The 24,096-nt window shown below is 43.6% G+C and overlaps 2 protein-coding genes across 15 annotated transcripts in view; one reads left to right on the top strand and one right to left on the bottom strand.

Moving 5' to 3' along the window:
- Nucleotides 1–14,291, top strand: part of Wdsub1 (WD repeat, sterile alpha motif and U-box domain containing 1) — a 32,150-nt gene extending 17,859 nt beyond the window's left edge. For 3 of the 5 annotated variants that reach the window (XM_031370343.1, XM_031370342.1, XM_031370339.1), the window contains exons 6-11: nt 1,335–1,368; nt 2,765–2,805; nt 2,899–3,005; nt 4,131–4,310; nt 8,561–8,701; nt 13,727–14,291. In XM_031370343.1, the coding sequence (XP_031226203.1) occupies nt 1,335–1,368; nt 2,765–2,805; nt 2,899–3,005; nt 4,131–4,310; nt 8,561–8,701; nt 13,727–13,884 (661 nt within the window). In that variant the 3' untranslated portion in view covers nt 13,885–14,291. The remainder of the gene's footprint in view (nt 1–1,334; nt 1,369–2,764; nt 2,806–2,898; nt 3,006–4,130; nt 4,311–8,560; nt 8,702–13,726) is intronic. The other 2 variants (XM_031370344.1, XM_031370340.1) reach the window with 1 other exon arrangement.
- A 6,367-nt stretch (nt 14,292–20,658) lies between these two features.
- The window catches only part of Tanc1 (tetratricopeptide repeat, ankyrin repeat and coiled-coil containing 1), a 236,999-nt gene continuing 233,561 nt past the window's right edge, over nt 20,659–24,096 (bottom strand). For all 10 annotated transcript variants that reach the window (XM_031370329.1, XM_031370332.1, XM_031370331.1 and 7 more), the window contains one exon: nt 20,659–23,684. In XM_031370329.1, the coding sequence (XP_031226189.1) occupies nt 22,274–23,684 (1,411 nt within the window). In that variant the 3' untranslated portion in view covers nt 20,659–22,273. The remainder of the gene's footprint in view (nt 23,685–24,096) is intronic.

The following is a 24,096-nucleotide window of genomic DNA, read 5'->3' as shown; positions in this document are numbered from 1 at the left end:
TCTTTCTGTGTGTGTGTGTGTGTGTGTGTACAAGTGTGTGTGTGTGTGTGTGTGTGCAAGTGTGCGTATATTGGTGCTGTGAATTTTTCAGTTGTCTTTTGTGACATCTTTAACATTGAATGTGGTGCTGCTCTCCAGCCACACTGCTTGGGTCCAGCAGCATGCCTGAGTTGCGTAGCCCCAGAGTTAGAGGCTGCTGTGGGGCAGCTATTGTTTCTCCTGGATAATTGTCCACAGGGATGTTACTAAGAAGCTGGGAAGTCCCATCCATCATATTACCTTCTTTGTTTTTTATTTATTTTTTAATTTTAAATTTTTATTTATTTACTTTTTGGATTTTTGAGACAGAGTTTCTCTGTGTATCTTTGGCTGTCTTGGAACTTATTCTGTAGACCAGGCCTGCCTTGAATCTCAAGAGATCCACCTGCCTTTGCCTCTGAAATGCTGGGATTAAAGACGTGTGTCAACCCAGCCTGTCACTCCTTAGTGTTTATTTAAAAGATGCTTTAAAAAAATGGATTTTTCGTTAAGAATTTTAGAAATTCCAGAAACAATAACTTGTAATTTACAGAATTCAGGACTAAATGAGAAAGTTTATAAATTTATGTCTGGCATATATGATATTTGGTAATTTTTCTACTGTTTTGGATTTTTTTATGCAAAATTATATGCTTCCTGTCGCAGAGTTGAAGTTTTCAAGTATAATTCTCTTTTTTTTTTTCTTTTTTGGTTTTTTTGAGACAGGGTTTCTCTGTGTAGCTCTGGCTGTCCTGGAACTCACTCTGTAGACCAGGCTGGCCTCGAACTCAGAAATCCGCCTGCCTCTGCCTCCCAAGTGCTGGGATTAAAGGCGTGTGCCACCACCACCGCCCAGCCACTCAAGTATAATTCTTCTTTTGAATTTATGACAAAGGTTCTGAGTTTAGTTCACACTGTTAGTATTAGTGTTCAGTCGCCTACTGAACAGGGAGTGTGCCGCCTTTACTGGAGCCCACTCCATTTTCATCACGATGAATTTAGACAGTTTCAAAGGCGACAACCGTGACAGCATTGCTGACCTCGCCGTGTGCATGGTGGTTGCAGAAAGACTCTTCTAAGGGTGGAAAATTTATAAAATGACATATTTTAATCAATTGTGTAAACCACATGCACTGTTATGGTGTCGGAGTTTTCTCTATTACATGCAGTTCTTTTTCCTACAAGAAGAGCCCCTCCCCAGCGTGGCCAGTCCACTCCAGACGCTCACCCTCAGTCTTCTCCCTTTCTAGGAGGCTGCACTCGATTTTTATAGAACTTTTCACCATTGTTTTTTGTCTTTGTTTTTGTTTTTTAAGGTCAGTGGATAAGTCTGTCATCATATATGGTATCGTAAGTACTTCATATTTTCTGTGTTAAACTATATAAATTGTTTATGAGACAACTACATTTCTCAAATTTAGTTATTTAAAAATATATATTTATTTTAATATAGATATTTATGGTACCCAAGAATATAATATACATTCTCACAATGCTGAAATAGTAAAGTACTTGGAAAAGCTTTAGATATTTTAATAATGTCTTTATGATGACTATAGCCTTGGACAAATACAAGTTTGGGGCAGATTTATAAGAGTAAATGCTGAGTTGCCTGAGTATAAATAAAAATGGAAGTTTTACGTCTTACTAAAAGAATAGTCCATGAGAATGATCTTTAAGAGAAAATCAGTGTTGCCTGACTCCTCATTGATTGGGTTGAGGCATCAGCCAAGCCAGTCGGCGGAGGTATAACTCATCAGAGTGCGGTAGCAAGCAAAGCTTACTTACCCACACAGGAGTTAAACTCTCTGCATGCTCCTGCAACAATTGGGAACAAACACTCAAGCCAGATGAAGCAGAGCTGGTATTTCCTACCAGCTGGTTGCGGGATACTTTATATTCACAAATAGTTATAACATTGCCTTTTATCTACAAAACATGTGCTACTCCTCACTGAATACACCTGTCCTTACTCTCTAATCTTGGAAGAGCAACCTCAGTTGAGGAAATGTTCCCATCATATTGCTAGTAGGCAGTTGTACCGGGCATTTTTTTGCATACACTGACTCAGCATACCAGGTCAGACGTGAATCTCACTCTGTTTTACTGTGATGAACTAACTAGTCAGACTCTGTGTAATGGCTGCGTCCATCTGTCCATCACCTAGGTATGTCAGGATCTGTGTATTTGCACCCTGAGACCATGGTGCTGAAAGAAAGCAGGCAGAGCAAGCCGTGGAGAGCAGGCCAGAAACAGCAGGTCTCCATGGCCTCTCCTGCCTCAGTTCCTGCTCTGACCTCCCTCAGTGATAGACTGTGGGTTGGAAGTGTAAGCGAAGTAAACCCTCCCCAAGTTGCTTTTAGAAATGGTGTTGTATTTATCACGATAGAAACCCTAATGAGGACAATACCTGTACATCGATGGCTGCCTAAGTGTAGTCGGAATGTCAAGGACTTTCATTCGCTGATCATGCAGCACAGATCAGATACATCAGCAGGAATATTCTATACTTTGTTTTTTATGCAGTTGAGTTTCTATTAACAGTCTTAATCAAATTGGCAAATGTCAGGGGTCCCTGTATAGAAAGCTCTAAGTCTTAGTTAGGGATGTCAGCTCTCCTATTGTCTCTAAGTTAGTTTCAACACATTAGTTACTAGGAATTTACTCAGATGTTGTGGATCCTGGAAGTGAGGAGTCTCCCTAGCCTGTCTCCTGCCCGAGTAACCGTTATTCTGTTGTCTTTCAGGGCACTCAGAGTGTGCTGCACACACTGACTCAGCATACCAGGTCAGACATGAATCTCACTGTTTTACTGTGATGAACAAATAGTCAGACTCTATGTAATGGCTGCGTCCATCTCTCCATCTGTCTGTCGCCTAGGTATGTCACGACCTGTGCGTTCGCACCCAACACTCTCTTACTTGCTACTGGTTCGATGGACAAGACAGTGAACATTTGGCAGTTTGACTTGGAAACGCCTTGCCAAGGTCAGTAAGATGACCCCATCCTTGTTTTGTGGTGCTCTCAAACCTGAGACCTCTGTCCTGCTGGGCAAGTGCCCTCTGCAAGCTCTAGCCCCAGCCCAAGCATTGAGCATCCTTAACCCATCTCAACACTAATCAGAAATCTGGGTCTGTCTTTTTTTTTTTGTGTGGTCCAGGGGATTGAACCTGTGGCCTTGTGCACACTAGGTATGGGCTCTACCTCTGAGCTATCCTCCCAAACCTAAATTTTAATAAGTCCTTTAGCATGCTCCTCCTCCTCCTCTTCCTTCTCCTCCTCCTCCTCCTCCTTCTCCTTCTTAGATTTATTTACTTTATATGAGTAGACTGTAGCTGTTTTCAATGCATACCAGAAGAGGGTATTGGATCCCATTACAGATGGTTGTGAGCCACCATGTGATTGCTAGGAATTGAACTCAGGACTTCTGGAAGAGCAGACAGTGCTCTTAATCACTGAGCCATCTTTCAAGCTCAGCATGCTCTTTATATCGCCTTTCTCGACACAGCATACAGACCCAATTTCAATGTACCTTAAAACTAATTTTAGAGGGTCCTGTGTCAGAGGGGTGTTAAATGCTTGCACATACATTCACGTGTGTGAACCACGATGCCCATGGTTTTTACATCATTTACCTTTGGAGCTAGGTTTTTCTGGTAAATGTAGCCCGAGGACAGAATAGGAATCACAGATATATCATGCTGGCTTTCTTCCTTGGCCTCACCGAAAAACACAGGCATGCAGCTTAGGAGTTTCCCATTCAGCACTGGCAGTAACTATGTGGTATGCTGATATGCAGATGATAGAGCAAGCTGAGTTTCCCTTCACAGGTGGAAGGATTACATAGTGATGAGAAATTGGACTAGAAGTGAAAGTCGGTGTGGTTAGCATGCACAAGGCACGAGATTTGATCCCCAGCACCACAAAAACAAAACTTGTCTTTCTGCAGTGAAGAGGTTCCTAAAGAATAGCATTTCCTGTAGCATTTGCTCACTGCTGTAAGAGCTACTACACGTCTTAAAAGGAAGTTAAACAGTACAACATGTTCAAAGTGGCAATGTCTGGAGAAGCAGCATGTGGTTTGCCATTCACTTGGGCTGTGTGTCTTAAAGCAGGAAGCATGAATGATCAGCTGAAACATTTCATTGAAGACTGGTCAGAGGAGGATGTCTCAGTATGGCTTCGTGCTCAAGGCTTGGAGGACCTCGTCGGTATTTTCCGGGTAAACAACATCGATGGGAAAGAACTATTGCATCTCACAAAGGAAAGTCTGGCTGGTGATTTGAAAATCGGTAAGGGTAGTAGAGACTGGCAGTCTTCAGATTCTTTTGTTTTGTTTTGTTTTTGTTTTTGTTTTTTTTCGAGACAGGGCTTCTCTGTGTAGTCCTGGCTGTCCTGGAACTCACTCTGTACACCAGGCTGGCCTCGAACTCAGAAATTCGACTGCCTCTGCCTCCCAAGTGCTGGGATTAAAGGTGAGCGCCACCACCACCCGGCTCAGATTCGTTTTTTCTTTTTTTTAGGATTTATTTATTTATTATATGTAAGTACACTGTAGCTATCTTCAGATATCACAGAAGAGGGCATCAGATCTCTTTACAGATGGCTGTGAGCCACCATGTGGCTGCTGGGATTTGAACTCACAACCTTCAGTAGAGCAGTCGGTGCTGTTAACCACTGAGCCATCTCCAGCCCCAGATTCTTTTTTTTAAAAAAGATTTTATTTATTTATTTTTATGTGTATGAGTACACTGTAGCTGTACAGATGGCCGCTTACTCCAGCCCCACTCTCTCTGGTCCCATACACCGTAGCTGTCTTCAGATGCACCAGAAGAGGGCATCAGATCTCATTACAGGTGGTTGTAAGCCACCATGTGGTTGGTTGCTGGGGATCCGAACTCAGGACCTTCGGAAGAGCAGTCAGTGCTCTTACTCGCTGAACCATCTTGCCAGCCCCTATTTTTTGTTTGTTTTGTTTTGTTTTTTGTTTGAGGCAGGGTTTCTCTGTATAGTCCCAGCTGTCCTGGAACTCAACTTTGTAGACCAGGCTGGCCTTGAACTCAGAAATCCGCCTGCCTCTGCCTCCCAAGTGCTGGGACTAAAGGCATGCGCTACCACTGCCTGGCCTCAGTCTTCAAATTCTTAGTGAGGTCCCCAGCTGATGGTTTAGCTGCTTGCCGTTCCCTCTTCCTCTTCTTCTAATCCAGGTTAGTTCTTTCTAGGAGAGTACACTGGCCTACTTAGGAAGAAGGAAGCATTTCTTCATGTAACCAAGCCTAGCTTGAAATTATAATTTTAGAAAGGTACATATTTTAAAACTTGGTTATAGTTCAGATCCTTAAAATTTACTTTTCAAAAAAAAAAATCTTTGTGTTTGTGTGTCTAAGTCCATGTATATAGGTGTGTGTGCACGTGGGGGCGGGGCACAGGGTACGCTCTGTTGTTGCTCAGGAGCCAGCCATACTGTTTTTGTGACAGGCTGTGTATCCCCAGTGCTAAGATTATAAACATGGGCCACCAGCCTGGCTTGTCACATGGGTTCTGGCTGTTGAACTCAGATCCTCATGCTTGTGTGATAGCTTACTGACTGAGAGACCTCACCAGTCAAAGTGACTCTCTGAAGTGAGGTTTACACTTGGCAGTGGTGTGTGTGTATATGTGTGTGTGCTTGTGTTCATGTTCACAGAGTAGTACATCCATTACCACTGTTTAATTTTGGAACATGTTTATCAATACTAAAAGACATCCCATCCCTTATTTCTTTCCCTTTTCAGCTTTTGGAACCAGTATTTTGTGTGCAAATCCACCTGTTATTGACATTATATATTAGTGCTTGGTACACATGACCTTTCCATCCATCCTTTCTCCTTTTGCTTGTCATCAGCTGATAGAATTCGGGAGAGTTCCATTTTTTTTTTTTTTTAGATTAATTTTATCTCTCTCTCTTTTTTTTTTTTATGTGTGTGAGTACACTGTAGCTGTACAGATGACTGTGAGCCATGGTGTGTGTGGCTGCTGTTGATCTCAGGACCTCTGCCGGCCCCGCTTGCTCCGGCCCTGCTCGCTCCGGCGTAATTTTCTGCAGCTGTCTTCAGACGCACCTGAAGAGGGCTTCCGATCTCATTATGGATGATTGTGAGCCACCATGTGGTTGCTGGGATTCGAACTCAGGACCTTCAGAAGAGCAGTCAGTGCTCTTACCCGCTGTGCCCTCTCACCAGCCCCAGTTCCGTGTTTTTAGATGTAATGAATGATACTTCTATGAACATGAAGTTTTTGTATGAATGTCTTTTTTTAGGTTTCTTGTGTATCTGTTCAACAGAGAATCGGTGAATCATTGATGATTCTATGTGTTACACTGGAGGAGTTGTCAGGCTGTTTATTCTACAGTCTGTGGGTGGGTTTGGTTTCTTCCCAGCACCTGTCTCCTCTGGTTATTAGCACCATCTAGCAGTTGTGGTTTCTCCTTTAGGCTTTGGTTTGCATTTCCTTGTTGACTTAGGTTGTTGCTGTGGCAACATGCCATTGACTAGGTACTACCAGAAATTGATTTCTTCCTTCTGCCAAGCCTGAGATGAGGGACTGGCAGGTTTGGTGTCAGTCGGGAGAAACTTCTGGTTTATGGACAGTACTTTCCCCACCGTGCCTCACTCTGTGGAACGGATGAGTTCACTCTCTGGGCTCTGTTATAAGGGTTCTGATCCTGTTTTTCCCCAAAGCCTCGCCTTTTAACACTACTGTGTGATTTGCTTCTGTTGTCGTACTTGGTCTTGGCCTAAGGCTGGAAAGCAACGGTGACAGGTTTCAACATATGAATATGATGCTTCATAGTTTGGGAAATTGGCAATTTCAAAAATTCAGAAGCAGAATTAGAAAATATGTTCACTGGAACATCTGGTCCTTTATATCACTTTGAAATATCTGATGTTTTAGCATTACATATCAAGATCTATGTGGCTATGACCCTATGATCCTGCTGCCTAGGCCTCTTGCAGGTTAAGATTATAGGCATGCATGCTACATACCCAGCCATTCTGAAGGGTGTTGAAATGTTCTGTTTTATTTCTCTTCAGGACAGAAGTTAACTTTAAATCTTCAAATGCTATTTTAAACTACAAAGAATGTTCTCTAGCCTTGAATTTTAGGAAGAGCACACTTTTCCTTAAGACAGTAAATTTGGCTGAGACAGAATTAAAGTTGGGATTGAAAATAAGTAGAAAAGGCAAACTGATGTTTGCTTTTTACAGGCAGAAATGCTTGCCTGCATTTGTCACTGTAGCTTGATCTCTTAGTTCCTAATGCCCATGTTAAACCCAGATCTGCTGACCATTTGGAGCATGGTGGGGTATAGTGTCCCCAGGTAGCAGCATATCCATCATGGTGGACACAGAAACTGTTGCTAAGAGACTGAGCACTGCCCAGCCCCTTGTCAAGAGGCCTTTTGTAAATGTAAGAAAAGGGGATTTGAACACGCTTGAGGTTCTCAATATAGTGTTTTAACCAAAGGTAAACCAATTTCTGCACTGCCAGTGAAACCCTCATAGTAAGGTCTTGTCTCAAAAAACCAGGTTCTCAAGAAGGGTGAATAAAGAGTGCCACATGGATGTGTTCTCTAGCTCTGCGCTTCGTCTTCTGCCTTCCAACTCTTCCGGTTCAGAGTCATTGTTTCCCCTAAGAACTAACTACTATGTCATACATTTATTTGTACAAGGAGTATCCATCCACGATGCTGAGATGTTTTAAGGCATTTGTGAGTCTGTGCATTTGTGAATGCAATTGTCATACTGTTAAGTATAAAGTATTCATGCCATAGAAGAAGAAAACCAATTCTGGACAAGATTAGCAAAGCCTTCAGTCCAGTCACTGGACTTGTATGTGCACACTGGCCTTGGTTCATAGCCAGGCCCTCGGAATACTGCATGGTGCTGCGGAGCTTGGAACTTGGAGTTGATAAGCTGGGAGAAAGTTCAGATGGCGAGTGCAAATTAGCTGGGTCAGAATCCCTATACTGAAATGAATAATCATATATTTGTAGGTAGGAATGACAGGGTTTTTGCTTGTTTGAGACTTTTTTTGTGTGTCATTTTTTGGGATGCTAGGACATGGATGTGTGTGTGCATCAGCATCCTTGTGGTAAGCTCAAGTGCCTGCCTGTGATAGTGCAGGGGGTGGCAGAGCTTTAAGGACTGAGGCTCAGTGGGATCCAGTTCACGGTGGTGTGACCCTGCAGAGGACACCAGGCCTCACTCACCTTCCCTCTCCCTCTCTTGCTTCCTGGACAGCAGGAGGCTTCATTCTTGAGTGTTCCCTCTGCAGTCCTCCACCTCAAGACAGGCCAGATCTCCTTCCTCCTTTGGGTTGGCCTGAGTGTTGTGCCACTAAAAGAAAGCTAAGCACTTACCATATGAGAGAACAATACTGATAGCTCGTGCATTCCCGTGCATTCCCGTCCTCACAGCCTTAAGTTTTGAGAGTTCATTGCACTTCCCGTTTCATTTCACAGACTTTCACTTGCTGCCTAATGTAACGGATATCCTTTTAGAATCTCTAGGGCTGCGCAACAAAGTCCTGAGGAGTATTGAAGAGCTCAGGACCAGGATGGATTCTCTTTCTTCTGGAATCCCTGATGAGTTCATCTGCCCAATAACCAGAGAGGTCATGAAGGACCCCGTCATTGCATCAGGTACGTGTGGGGCTGCGGGGCTCAGGTGTGCAATGTGCTACCTGCAGGACAGGGGAACACTTCTCACAAGCTTGTTGTAACTGGCCGTGGTCAGAATTGCCATTTTGTTTCTCTTAGGTGAGTTTTTTTTTTTTTTAAATCATTAGATGCAAAGTAAAAAATTGCACGCTGTATATTTGTAGTAAATAAATGGAGAATAGTAAGTTTATAATTGAGACAAAGTGATTAAGTTTTGAAATTTCACTTAAGTACATGTGGCTATCAACCATAAAGACTGCATGTGTTGCGTGTTCATGTGCATGTGCAGGTGGGCATGCACACATAGAGGTGGACACTGGGTATCTTTCTCTGTCACCATCTGCCTTACTCCCATAATTCCCTCAGTAGAAGCCTGAAACTTGCAGATGCTTCTAAATCAGGTATCTTGTTTTACATCAGTAAATTATTTCTTTTTATTGCTGAGTAGTGCTCCATTGCACTAGATATACCACAATGCATCTCTCCACCAGCTGGCAATGGGCTGTCATGTCTGAAGCTCCTGTGACATTCATGCCCAGATCTTTGTCTGGACAGGACTCATTTTCTCACGATAAAATATTCAGCAGTGGACCTTGTAGGTTATTTACTACGTGCATGTTAAAACTACCCAGATGTTTCTCCCGGTGGATACACCATTTTAAGTTCATAACTGCAAATTCCAATTTTGCTCCATATTTGCAAACACGTGTTGTTGGTTGTCCTAATCCTGAATCATATTATACTGTTAATCCTCTCCCTGCAATGAAGCACCTTTTCATATGCCTCCTATTACATCTTTCATAATATGCCCTCTAGCCCTTTTTTCATTTTGTATTGAGTTATCAGTTTGATATTCTAAGTGTGTCTTTTGTAAGGCAATGCATTGCCTGTATTTTCTCTTTGGCTTCTTTGAAAAAAAAAATGTTTGATTTTGATGGAGTCCACTGTACTATTTTTCATGTTGATTCATCATTTTTTAATCCTAAGAATCTACTATCGCAGGTCTGACTGCTTTGCTTGTTGTCTGAAGTCCCGACAAAGGGGAATTATACTCCGGTTGAGTTCAGATTCACTGAACGGATTGCTGTGTGTTGCTTCAAGGCATTGATATGGCATGTATTTGTTCTTTTGTTCAGGGAACACTCTTTTCTTGACCGGCATTCCTATAGGAAAATGTCAGCTGTATTATTCTTTTCCACTTTTTCTCTTAAACCTTTCTAGACAACCTTCACAGCCTGGTCTACTAACGCTGATATCTTCCCACTGAGACTGTACTCATAACTCCAGTTACTGAGTCATTTCTGGACATTGCTCTTAGTGTGCAGAATATCAGTATATACTCTGGAGCCAGGCTGCCTGGCTTTCCATCTCAGGACTCTTATCTATACCTGTGTGACCTTTGAAAGTCTTCTTGATTGAAATCAAGATAAGCTTGTGATATAGGTCAAATATGTCATAGTTCCTGTATAATGACATAGTATTAACTGTATACTGCGTACTGAACATCTGTGGTACTTCATGGACTCATCCTTTAGAAAGCCATTAAGAGGTTGAAATCTGTAACTTCTCAGTGTTAACCCTGCAGGGCAGCTATCTGTCTTAAAGATAGCTTCAATACATAATGGAGCAAGAAAGTTTTAGGAATACTTAATTTGCTCTCTCTAGAAATTCAAGTCTAGGAATGGGAAGGTATGAACTAGCACATTGGGATTAGGACTGGCCAAGCCTGGTAACTCCAGTTTGACATCTAGAGCATGTGTATGTGGTGAAAAGACAAGGTCACTCCTATACATTGTTCTCTATACAAAGTAAATACAGTAGAAGCTAGAAGGGACTCTACCCACTGAAGACTCCAGGAGCCACTGTCAGTGAATGTGGTTGTACATGAACTCCCATCAAAGGTCAGTGGACAGCTGGTTTTGGTCTTCACCTTTCACCTTGCTTGAGAGCAGGGTCTTTGATCCTCAACTCTGTTGAGGATGACCCAGCTTCTGTGGATTCTCTTGTCTCCGCCTATCTCACTGTAGGAGAACAGCTCTGCCCTACCACCTGGCTTTCTTGAGGTCCAAGCTCAGGGCTTCATGCTTGTACATCATGTACTTTACCCACTGGGCCATCTTCCCAGGATCTCTCCAGGAACTCATTGTAGAACTTTTCTTCATTCTGTGTAAAGTCTGGAGTCCTGGGAATGAATCTCAGTGGTAGGGCACTTGGTAGTTTGTATCAGTCCTGGGTAAGACCCTCAAGCCCATACACACATCAATCGTAAAGCTGTAACATGTAGTGAAAACAAGCAAACAAGAAAAAGTAGTTTTTCCTGATGACCTGTTTGAGCTCAGTTACCTAACTATCGTTGAATTTTACTTATGCAAATCTAAATGGAAAATCACCATCCTACACTTGTTTTTAGTTGTCTGTCTTCAGGGATTTGAGGTGTTCTGAGAGGCAGTGTAGACCGTTTGAAAGCTCTGGTGGTCCTCTGAACCCGGGAGTTCTGTTTTGGGATGAACTTGGTAGGACAGCTTGAAACGTCTGCTGTGAGGATGTGTGTATACATGTTGGCATGTATGTGGGACTAGAAGATGACGCTTCCCTCAACCTCATAAATAGAAGCAGGGTCTTCTACTGGAGTAGAGTAGCTTACTGATTAAGAAAAAAATATGTAGCCGGGCAGTGTTGGTGCACACCTTTAATCCCAGCACTTAGGAGGCAGAGGCAGGCAGATTTCTGAGTTCAAGGCCAGCCTGGTCTACAGAGTGAGTTCCAGGACAGCCAGGGCTACACAAAGAAAACCAAAAAAAAAAAAAAAAAAAAAAAAAAAAAAAAAAAAAAGTAATAAATATAGGGTAACTAACAGGTCAAAAGAAATTCCTCAAAACTGTTTCTATAATGAAAGAATTTGTAATCCACAGAAATAAAAAAAAAAAAAGCTCACAGCATAATCCACCTGCAATCTGAAACAGGATAGCTGTAGCTAAAACTAGGGGTCACATAATCCAGATCCCAGGAAGACATAAGAAGACTGTTTAAGTGGACTGGAGAGATGGAGCCATTAAAGAGTACTGACTGCTCTTTCAGAGGACTGGGGTTCAAATCCCACACCTACATGGCAGCTTACAACTGTCTGTAACTCCAAGATCTGACACCTTCACCCAGACATGAGTGCAGGCAAAACAACAATGAATGCACATAAAATGAAAGTAAACTTTTTTTTTTAAAGAGAATACTGTCTAATACCACAGACCTTGCCTCTCTGTAAGCGTGGCCATCACAGTACCAACAGCAGCTTCCATAACGAAGCAGCTCCATACAATGGGAAAAGAGCTCACAGTCACATAGTCACACCTCTGACTGTAGCAGACAGAGGAACATGAGGAACAGAGCAAACAGAAAGTGTAAGCTTCTCTCTGAATGCAGAGCATCCAGAGATATTCAGTCCGTTGTAAGTACTGCCAGCGGTAACACAAGGCTTTTTACCACAGTGGTTGATAGAAGTTTTTAAAGGTCCTTTACCTCTGCTAAAATACACTTAGCACACTTAGCCATCTGGCCTGCTGGCTCTGGAATTAGTCACCATGGCTCTAACAGCAGGGCTCTGAGTAACGCTGAACTGCACATGCTTTGTCAGTCTTCAGTGTCATGGGGATGAGAGTTCAGCAAGTGCAACTTTAACAATAAAATGGAGGTTTTCTTGCTCAAACTGCTGTTATAATTCAACATCTGATCATTAGAAAGGGGCAGGGTGGCACATAATTCCAGCAGGGGAGAGGCAGGAGGATTGCTATGAGTTTGAGGTCAGCCTGGACTACATAGTGAAATCATGTCCTTTAAGGGAAAAAAATTTAAAAATTAAAAAAAAAATTGAACAATGGGGCAGTATGCGCAGTGTCATGGTCACTAGTGAAATGTAAGTCAAAGCCACATGACAATTGTATTAACTAATGGCTTAGTCTCAAAAAATTGGGAAATAAACTCTGACAAAAAGAACAGAAATTGTTGGTGGGAATTTAAAAAAGCCCGGCTCTTGTTGAAACACACTAGGCATTTCCCCCAAAACATACAACGTAGTTCTTCAGTGTGTACCCAGGTTCACACGGGAAGCTGGGCATAGACCACAGCATGGAGAATACCCCTAGACTAGAAACAGTCCAAATTTGCTTCTGTCAATAGAAGGGATACATAAGATGTACAGCTATACAACAGAATGCCATTAGCCATACAGAGCTAAGAGCAGACACAAATGGAATCAGAGCTGAAGCGCACACCACGATGCAAGACTTGTAACACTTGCATGGGCAGGCAGGAGGATGCCAAGGCCCAGGCATGATTTGCAGCAGTTGCAGATGTTATGGATTTAGCACAGAGAGAAGCAAGTCTTCAGCCTGAGTAAGAACAGGACAAGCTCAGCAATGAACATACTAGTGATAAACTCTAACGTTACATACACCCAGACTGGCCTCCCCTCCCGAAGGCTAGGCTTATAGGTTGGTATCCCTTTACCCATCCCAGAGACCCCAGTCTTCACATGTGTGAAGGCAAACGATTTAGCATGAGCGTGGCATAAAAATGGTAGTGATTTAGCTCCTCCACAACACATCTCTTTCAGCAGTCTTTCTTGTGCTGTTTGATACATTGAAGGGTCTTGCCAAGTTATTCTTAAGTCTCTTTTCTCCTCTCATTTTCACAAAATTTTAACAACCCGATACCCCCCTTTTCAACCACAGTGTCTGAATTTCAACAGGGTTCTGGTCTCAGCTGCTGTGTGTCAGAGGAACAAGGTAAGTATATAGTGGCACTGTTCTGGACTTAATATTTCACAGAGCACAGTCCAAGCTTAGCATGCCTTCAGGGCTACAGGCCAGCTGCTGTGCCTGGTCTATTTTGGACATGGCACAGGCAAAGCGAGATGACCATTTAACTCACAACAGACACCTGGCCTGAGTGCAGTTCATCTTACTCATCCTAATCACCACTCTTCACCTGACTGAAGCAATGTGCTTTTTTCAGATGGCTACTCCTACGAGAGAGAAGCAATGGAAAGTTGGATCCACAAAAAGAAGCGCACGAGCCCCATGACAAATTTGGCTCTTCCTTCACTGGTACTAACCCCAAACAGGACTCTGAAAATGGCCATCAACCGATGGTTAGAGACGCATCAGAAGTGAACCTGTTCACAGGCATTGGATACACTTTCAGTGATGCCCTTCTAATGATTCAGAATGGCTAAGCAGCCATTATAAAAGCAAAATAAAAGGAAAAGACAAATGTCAAATTCAGTTACTTTTAACAACTGTAAATTATGAGCAGGGCAGTGGTGGTGCACACCTTTAATCCCAGCACTCAGGAGGCAGAGGTGGATCTCTGAGTTCCAGGCCAGCCTGGTCTATAGGGCAAGTTTTAGGATGGCCAAGGCTGCACAGAGAAACCCTGTCTCAACCGCTCCCCCCCCCCCCATCAATTATCTTTAAAACACAGATTTATATATCTATTATTGCTATTTCTGAAAAGGTGAAAATATTTTTTTGCAATAATGGAGAAATGTATAGAAATAAAACTTTACTATGACTTTAAATTGCAATGCCTAAATGTGTTCTTATTGGGTATAGGCCATATTCTATAACTTCTATACCCTGGAATATTCTAGATTCTGTGGCTTTTTCCACCTTGGAGAGCAGTCACTCCATAATTTTCAGTAACCTTTATAAAAGAATTTTGACAATATAATTGTAAACTGTTTTAATAAATTGAAAAAAAATCACTCCAGGGAATGTTGAATAGCAATTTTGTTGTATTCTAAATTTGTATAGCATAAGGGTTTTTTTCTCCATCATTCAATCTCAGAATGAGCTAGGTCAGACAGTCTGATTAACTTTGTTGAACTCTCAGAAATGTCGAGCTGGTTTCCTTTTAAAACTTGGGAGTGCTCACATTCTCAAATACTGGGCTTGCCCAGGACGCTTACTACAACAAAACCGCCAGGGCAGGAAGTAGAACACTGTCTTTGGCCTTTGTCCTCTTAGGTCCCCAAACACTCATAAAGTGCCCAAGAACGTTAAAATTAAGAAAGAAAGCCATACTCTAGAAATCCTGGGTATGAATCTGGCCAGTATCCATGGACTAGCCAGCATTTAATTAAGCCTCTTATTTATTTAAATTTATTCATGGTTGCATTGGTGAATATCTGGATGACTCTAGACCCATAACAAAACTGGCACCAGAGAGCACGTTCAAGATGCAGCACCAAATTACATTAGTCAGGGGTTTTATAAAGGCAAAATTTACAAGGCATGTGTGTAATCAAGGACAAACACACATGCTGATGTACTTCCTGCATACATGTAATCATGCACACATCCCTCCTATGTGCAGTCAAGCATACATCCTGCCTACGTGCAGTTGGGCAAGCAAGCCTGTTTACAGAAGGAAAAACACACGGTTTGTACAAGACCAGGCAATTACAAGAATAGCTTCCAGTATTATAGAAAGTTACCATCCTTGGGCAAGTGGGGCTTACAGGTTAGAAGCATTTTTGTTTTATAGTTCTCTTAGGCACAGTAATCTTAAACGTTGAAGCATAATATTCACCTTGAGAGAGATTGGCTTCTTTCTCTAAAGGTAGTTTTGCCTTATTTGCTTTTTGTTTGTTAATTTATGGTTCTGTTTTCTTGAGCCAGGTTTTTGGTGTTTGCTCCATTGCAGTTGACATTATACCAGCTCTGTGGCTTAGGTTGGCTGGAAGTTGCAATCCTCCTGCTTCAGCCTCCAGCATGCGCCATGAAGCCCTGCCCCCAGCCTCCTAATTACTGGTATCTCTGGCTGAGCTAAGCAAACTTCCATTTTTTTTTTCTTTTCATGGTTCTGGCTCACTTCAGATTAATATTTCTGGCTTTTTAGGATAATATTTTAAGGTTTCGCTTTATCTCAGTGTGGTGGCACGGGCCCCTCCCCCTACAGTGGCAGGTAAATCTCTGTGAGCTGAGGCCAGCCTGGTCTATACGGTGAGTTCCACGGAAGGTAAGGTTACATTGGGACCACCTTTTCAAAAACAAACAAACAAAAAGATTGTATCTTATTTCATTTTTCATTTGTGTAAGTGTCCTGGTGCATTAGAAAGTCAGAAGAAATGGATCCCCTGAACTGGAGATAAGGTTTGGGACACTATATAGATGTTATGGGTGGAGAATCAGGAATCTGAGAAGTCTGGAAGCCAGTTTTAGAAAAGGGTGTGTTTGACTCCAGAGGTTTTTAGACTTTCTGGCGCAGGTGAGTCTTGGCACCTTCTTGCAACTCTGCATTTGGGAGAGCAATGCAAGAGGATCCTAAAGGTCACCTTGAGCTACAAAGCGTGTTAAAGGCTAGCTTAGGACATGTGATAGCCCTTCTCTAGTAAAACAAAACACACAAATCAAGCAAACAAACAAAAATGTTAGAGAAGACAATGGAGACTTGCTGCCTGAGCTCCTGGAGGTGTCACGCCATGAAAACACCACTGAATCTACCCACAAGCAACCTTTAGAGGTGATATGCAGCTTAAGGTGACACACATAGATCCCTGTCTTTTTTTTTTTTTTTTTTTTTTTTGTGCCCCGGTGTTTTGCCCATGTGTGAGCAGTGCCAGATCATTTAGAACTGGAGTTACAGACAGTTGTGAACTGCCATGTGGCTGCTGGGAATTGAACCTGGGACCTCTGGAAGTGCAGCCAGTGTTCTTAACCACTGAGCCATCTCACCAGCCCTAATTTTTTGTTTTTTGAAGGACAGGGTTTGGAACTCACTCTATAGATCAGGCTGAACTTACAGAGATCCACCTGCCTCAACCTCCTGGGTGCTGGGATTAAAAATAGGTGCCACCACCGCCACCTATGGTTAGGAATGACTAACCAATAACTGGACCAACTTGAGACCCATCCCATGGACAAGCACCAATCCCTAACACTACTAATGACACTGTTATGGTTGTAGTCTAGAGGCTAACACAGCTGCCCTCTGAGAGGCTCTACCCAGAGCTGACAGCAACAGATACAAATGCCCACAGACAAACATGGGACAGACGTTGGGGACTCTTCTGGAAGAGGTGGAGGATGAAGGCCCTGAAGGGGCTGGGGACCCCACAGGAAGACCAACAAAGTCAACTAACCTGGACCCCTGGGAGCTCTTAGAGACTGAGCCACCAACCAAACAGCATACATGGGCTGGACCAAGGCTACTGGAACATATGAAGCACAGGTGCAGCTTAGTCTCCAAAGCTGTTGCCTGTGGAATCCATTCCCCAACAGGACTGCTTTGTCTGGCCTCAGTAGGAGAGGATATGCCTATCCCTGTAGAGACTTGATTGTGTGTGTGTGTGTGGTGGTGGTGGTGGTGGTGGGAGGTGGGAAATACTGGGGGTACCTCTCAGAGGAAAGGGGAGGGTGATGGGGAGAGGCCCTATGGGGTGGAGATGTTTGGGATGTAAATAAACAAATAGACATTGTCTCAAACAACGTGAATGTATGGGTGAATATACAAACTAGTAACTGAAATTAATTTTTAAAAGGCCTGTGGGACAGCTCAGTGGGAAAATGCTCTATCATTCATGTAGCACCATAGAAAATAAGAAATTAGAAAATCTTGTAAATGAGGGGCTGGAGAAGTGGGCTAGCAGTTAAGAGTGCTGGCTGTCCTTCCTTACGACTACGGTTCAATTTACAGAGTCCACACAGTGGTTTACAACCCTGCCACTCCAGGTCCTGGGAATCCACTGCCCTCTTCTGGCCTACACAAGCACTAGAAATGCGCAAAGCAAACAGACTTAATTCAGACGGACAAAACACTCATAAATAAAATAAACAAACCTTAAAAGTATTTTCTAAATGAAAAGCATTGTGGACATTTAATCACAAGATTGTCCCAGTCTGGTGTGCATAAATAAAATATTGCTTAGAAATTGAAAAAAAAAGGGGCTGGTGAGATGGCTCAGCAGGTAAAAGCACTGACTGCTCTTCTGGAGGTCCTGGGTTCAAGTCCCAGCAACCACATGATGGCTCACAACCATCCATGACGAGATCTGATGCCCTCTTCTGGTGTGTCTAAACACAGCTACAGTGTACTTACTTATAATAAATACATCTTTTAAAAAAAAAAGAAATTGAAAAAAAAAAAAGGAAAGAAAAAAGAGCTGGTGGTAGTCCACACATTTATTCCCATTGGGTAGCAGAGGCAGGGGGATCTCTAATTTCAAGGCCAGTTTGGTCTACAGAGTGAGTTCCAGGACAGCCAGGGCCTCACAGAAAAATCCAGCCCCCAAAACAAAACAAAGAAAACAAAAAGAAATCGTGGATAAATGTAAATATTCTGTTTACTTTCTCCTATTTCATAAGCACACAGTGAGTAAATTCCTTTGCAGAAGTTGCCATCTCTAGCTGCCAGAACAATGTCCTTTCTTTGTAATCACTGCATTGTGAGCTTCTGGACAGATGTATTTCTTTTGTTTCCTAGGCAGACCCCCTTCCTCCATCTATTATTGTAGAAGATCATATATCTTTTTTTAACATTTATTTATGTATTTATTTAATTTTATGTACACTGTAGCTGTACAGACAGTTGTGAACCTTCATCTGGTTGTTGGGAATTGACTTAAGGACCTCTGCTTGCTCTGGTCAGCCCCGCTCGCTCAGTCCGTACTTGCTCTGGCCCAAAGATTCATTTATTATTATATCTAAGTACACTGTAGCTGTCTTCAGACACACCATAAGAGGACATCAGGTCTCATTACAGGTGGTTGTGAGCCACCATGTGGTTGCTGGGATTTGAACTCAGGACCTTTGGAAGAGCAGTCAGTGCTCTTACCCATTGAGCCATTTCTCCAGCCCCAGGTCTTATATCTTATTCTACATGATTTACTGTTTCATTGTGAGCAAAACAGGTAAAAATGGGTTCTACAGAGTGGTGCTTCACATTGCTATCTGGAGAGAAATTGTTATTTCTAACATTTTAATTTAGAAGACAGTCACCATTAAAGCATCTTTGTCACACACACACACACACACACACACACACACACACACTTGCTGGAAGCTTGGCTAGCTTTTTACATAAAAGGTAACAATCACTGAAAGTTGCTGCTAGAAAGGGCAATTTAAAAGTATTTTTTTTAGATGTCTTAGGTGCTTATAAAGCAAAATCCCTGAAAACTAAAGTTTAGCACTTTTTATATAAACAGAAGATACCAAAGAATTTCCTCTTCAATATTTAATCTAAGACCACATCACTAGAAGGTCAAGACATAGCCCCTGCTGGACGCTGTGGGCCAGGCTGGTTTCAGGAGTAGGTGGGAGCAGGGCCAGTCAGTGCCTCTGACCTGGAGCACCCCAAGGTTTCTTCCCTGGATAATGAGCATGAACAATCTTTACCAAGCAAAATCGGAACAGCTACGTAATGCTGTCTCTCCTCACACGCTGGCTGCTCGCCAAACAGGATAGTTAAGATGAGAACCGTCAGCCCTACTTTGGCCCTCCTGGCCCATTCTTGTGTTTTACCTTTGAAATAGTGTTGAGGACTGGAGATGCTTTAGGCTTGTAAGAATGTCACCGACAAAACAGTAACCTGAATTAGTATTATGCTTCCGATTCCAAGTTACCGTCTCCTGGCAGGTGACAGCTGCCGAGGGAGGGAAAATCTTGTGGGAGGTGTTTCCAGTGGTAGATCCCCTTGCTCCACAGAGAGCCCCACACCCATGCACAGCACTAACTGCGCTTAGTAGGTTAGTAAAACCAAACCAAACCATGGACTTCGGATGGCATGTAATTGATAGGGATGCAGGGAGTTGTGGGAGGGAAACCGGAGGAGTGGTCATATACTCATGTATGGAATTCTCAAAAAATTATTTCTAAAAAGTACTTTAAAAAAAAAAAAACCAGAAATGTGCCAACAATGATGAGGTAGATCTCACAGGTTCTCCTCCTCTGGATGAAGAGCTATAGGCAGTTAATGGCTGCTAAGGAGGAGAATTCATCCTCTCCAGGGGCCAGCTCCCCGATGGGCCATCCAGCCCTAAACGCGTGACATCTGAGCAACACTAACTGAACTCCATAGGTTAGGAGTGTACGCGCGCGCATGCGCACTCGACAATAACTGAAAGGTCATGAGTTTGATCAAGCATGGGGGAGGGGTGTGATGGGAGGAGGCCTTGGATGGACAACTGGGAACCATGAGATAGTGTGAATACAGTATGCATATGGGAAAGTCTCGAAATTTTTTAAATGAAAAATATATAAATATAAAATACTTCAAGTAAGAATTTTATCATGATACATCCAAAACAATCTCTGGTCTTACAGGGTTTGAGACAAATCCGTGGTCATAAAGACAGACCATTTCAATGGGAAGATATTACAAATGTGCTGGAAGATGCAGCTGTCCTGCGAGGGCACAGTGCGCTGGCAGTTACAGTATACAGATATCTGTGGCCAGAGAGACTATTAGTCCACATTGCTCTCTCCGTGCTTTTTTCCTATTTAAGGCAAAATTGCTAATTATGAGACTAGAGTACAGGCTGGGCAGTGGTGGCGCATGCCTTTAATCCTAGCACTTAGGAGGCAGAGGCAGGTGGATTTCTGGGTTCGAGGCCAGCCTGGTCTACAGAGTGAGTTCCAGGACAGCCAGGGCTATACAGAGAAACCCTGTCTCGAAAAAACCAACCAACCAACCAACCAACTAACCAACCAACCAACCAACCAACCAAACCAAACCAAACCAAACCAAACCAAACCAAACCAAAACAAAAAAAAAGAGAGAGAGACTAGAGTACTTTGGAATTTCTAGAAGCTCCCATCTTATTCTGAAATTAAAACAAAACATTGCTTGTTGGTGTGTTAAAAGTGCTTCTTTAGGGTGGCCAAGCAAGGCAGAGCCGTGGGAGGTGTTCCTAGCTGCTTACCCACTGAGCAATGAACGCCAACTTGGAGTAATGGTTTTATTCCATGTGGAAAAGTACAGTAGTTGTGCAGAAACAAACTACATAACGAAAGAGTAAGACTTTCACAAATATTAAGGAAAACAATAAATAAGCCATAATAATTGGAGCAGAACTCAGAGAGAGCTTATAAAAATGGCCTAGCTGTTTGTACAAAGCACTCTACACACAGGAACAGACACACCGAATGACGCTGCAAGGTTCCTTTTCGTACAAAACCTTAACGGTGTTCATGGGAGCATCGTGGGTACTCACGTTTAAAACATTCTGCAAATATAGAACTTCCTTCTCCCCGATTCTAGAAAATACATTTCACATCTCAATATATAAAATACTTTCCCACCTCTCTCAAACCAGCATTTGAACATCTTCCAATAACACCATTTTCATATAAAAATACCTTAAACCAAGGTTCATTCCTGTACCTTATCTTTACAGATGAAAAATCTGTCAGCTTGGATTTAAGTAGCACCTCAGAGGTGTCCATACAAATGAGATAAAGTGCCATTGCGGGTATACTGTTACAAGCCGTGAGAACGCATCTTTCAGTGCGGCAACCGGCATGGATGGAGCTTACAAAAAAACATGCAGAGAGATGTCGGGTTCCGTTGTTTGTCTTTAGATTAACTTCCTTTGAGTTATATTTACAAGCCTGAAGAAAACGGGCTAGCTATTTATATATATGACACGTGACTATGAAATAACGGGCTGCGTAAGGAAATCAAAACCGTCACCCAGACCTCAAGGATCCTGTCTGAACACTGTCCCTAGAGGACATTAGAAGCTTGTTTCAGGGACATTCACTGTCCAGAACACTCTTTGGAACCAGTTAGCGCTAATCTGTAGCCGCCACTAGGAGTGCTCATCTTGGTACTTTAGCACAACTCTGACCTGGACACCAATCAAAATTCTAGCCAGCCTGTTCCCTCTTATCAGCAACACTGTGAAGCATAAGTAGAGTTTCAAAAGGGGGGGCTACAAAAATACTCTACAAATGACTGTATCATGGAAGTAGGCGTCTGACCCTCTCGAGTCACCGCCATGAGGGCGGATGATACTTGGCGGCGCTTGGATTTCGGGTACAGGAGAAAAGTCACACTTATATCCAGCTAGAAATCACTTAGGTTGCAGTTTTCACACATATGTAAGGACAGGTTTGACTTAAGGGATCTGTAACTTAAACCACACCCCCTCCACCCCCACCTTTTCCAGAATACACTTTCTGATATTATGTCAGGAGTTAAACTTTTACCAGTGGACTTTTTTTCTTCTTCTCTAAGTACCTGTGCTTTTACACAGAGCAAACCGAATGATCTCCAAAGAGAACGGCATCAGTTGGTGTCTTCTTGGCAGACTTTCAATGGCCGGATAGAAGCTGACAACAGTTTTCAATGCTTTTTAGTATTTCTGTTTACGGCTGATTTCTAGCTACTTACTATAGTTTTATCCTACAGTTTTAATATGTCAATGGCATCTGATCCACCCAAGAGGTGGAAAATATGGCTAACATGTAATTTTTATTATGAAAGAAAAAAAGACATTACTTATTACCAAGAGCCAACACACTACACTCCAGATTCTACACAGGGGTTGCTTAAGGCTCACACATTGGACTCTATGAACGATCGCTTTGGTTTCGCTGAAGTGAGGTGGCTCCTGTGGGCTTCCGTACTGACATGAAGCGGCTGCTTAGAGATGCCCTCTGGGTAGAGATGAGGAACACCCTTAGTTATCCTGTTGTCTTGACAGAGGGCTGGAATTTGGCATTTGTTCTCTTCCAGCTCCTTCCCCTGAGCCCCATTGTGGACGCCCATGCTCAGGGGGGAAACCGAACATGGTTTGGCTTGGCTACAATATCCTCCGGGCTTGAGAGTGGGTTTCTCAGAGTTAGACTGCAGGCCAGCTGCAGTGGCTGTGTTTGTCAGTAGCCCCTCTGCCACCGGGTGCCAGGAGCGGTTCGGAGGATTGCTTTGCTGCTGGAACCTGGCGGTCTTGTCCATGATGCCCATGAATGGAGTGTTGCGGGGCCTGTGTTCGGCGGTGCTGCCCTGCACCTGGGTTGTACCTTTGTCTCTGATTCGAGAATCTGGTCCTTGGACCTTGAATCCGTCTGAAACGCTACCACTCGAAGTCAAGCTACTGGTGGAACTGGACATCTTTATGCTGCTTGACGGAGAGCCAGAGGAGCCCGAGCTAGTGAGTGAAGCTGCGTGCCGCACATCGCTGCAGCTCACTGGTCCACCCTGGCTTGGAGGTGCCACGTCCACAGCCACAGAGGCATGAGCCAGGAGCCTCTCGGCAGCTTTGACTTTGCTTGGTAGAGGATACGCAGCGCCGCTCTCATTGCGCTGCAGCTGGAGGCTCTGGCTGGGGCCCAGCCGATCCCCAAAGTGGCCACAACCAGTTCCAGCAGTGAAGGGACCTGTTCCCTCTAAATGCTGGTTTCTGCTCACGGCAGGGGCTGCAGATACTCTACCTGGCATCGGGCTTGGGGGAGGGTTCTGAGAAGAGCCTTGTATTTTTGTGTTACTGTTTCTCATGCTAGATTGCCCAGAACTGAGATGCTGGTTGGTTTTTACTATCTGTGCCTGTTTGGTAGGCTGCATAACCAAGCCTGGCTGAGCTACAGTCTCTCTCAGGGACTTGCTGACCCCTGGCCTGCTCTGTGGGGATGCTGGCCTGCCTTTGGACTGTAATCCCTCTTGAAGGCTGCGGATGTATGGGGAAGGCTGCGATCTGGGAGTCGGAGAAATGGCCTCTTCCGGTGAAGAGGTTTCTTCCTCCTCTGCCTCCTCAATGGGGAAGTGCTCCTTTAAACTGGAGGCTGGTGCTTCCTCTTCATTATCCGAGTCATTGGATGGAGCTGGCAGGGGACCCTGCTGTTTTTGCTGCTGGTTCCTCTGGAGTTGCTTGCACTCTTCTTCAACACGGGCCAAAAGCCTCTTGATTTCCTGATTGGTGGGACAGAGTTTCACAGCCTCCTGCAGGTCAGCCAGAGCGGCCAGGAACTGCCTTCATACAAAAGCAGAAGATGTGATTAGAAGCCCCGCATGTGCATGCTCTGGAAGCACCGTCCTTAAGCTAGCTGTCCTCAAAGGGAAAGGGGTGAGGTCCGGGTACTTGCTGGGGAAGTCCTGGTTGGCCCAGAGTTGCTGAGCCAAGACAAGTGCTGCACTCTGACCCAGGGGCTTTGCGACTCTGGGTCTCTGATCTATCTATCTAAAAAGATGCCAGGGCACAGGGAGTCAGAATCCTGCTCACAGAATCCTGTGCCTCTAAGCACTGGTCTCTGCTTACGGCCCTCCCTGGTCCTCCCTACATCCCTTTCTAACTCAGAGTTCAGTCATAACCTCTTCTGTTTCTGTGTCACCCCTATTTGTCCATCTCACGTGAGACAAGAACTCAGCAGGTGTTCTGTGTTGGG

Source organism: Mastomys coucha, unplaced genomic scaffold, assembly GCF_008632895.1.
Source record: "Mastomys coucha isolate ucsf_1 unplaced genomic scaffold, UCSF_Mcou_1 pScaffold15, whole genome shotgun sequence".
Lineage (NCBI taxonomy): Eukaryota > Metazoa > Chordata > Mammalia > Rodentia > Muridae > Mastomys > Mastomys coucha.
This window is presented reverse-complemented; position numbering and strand designations above follow the sequence as displayed.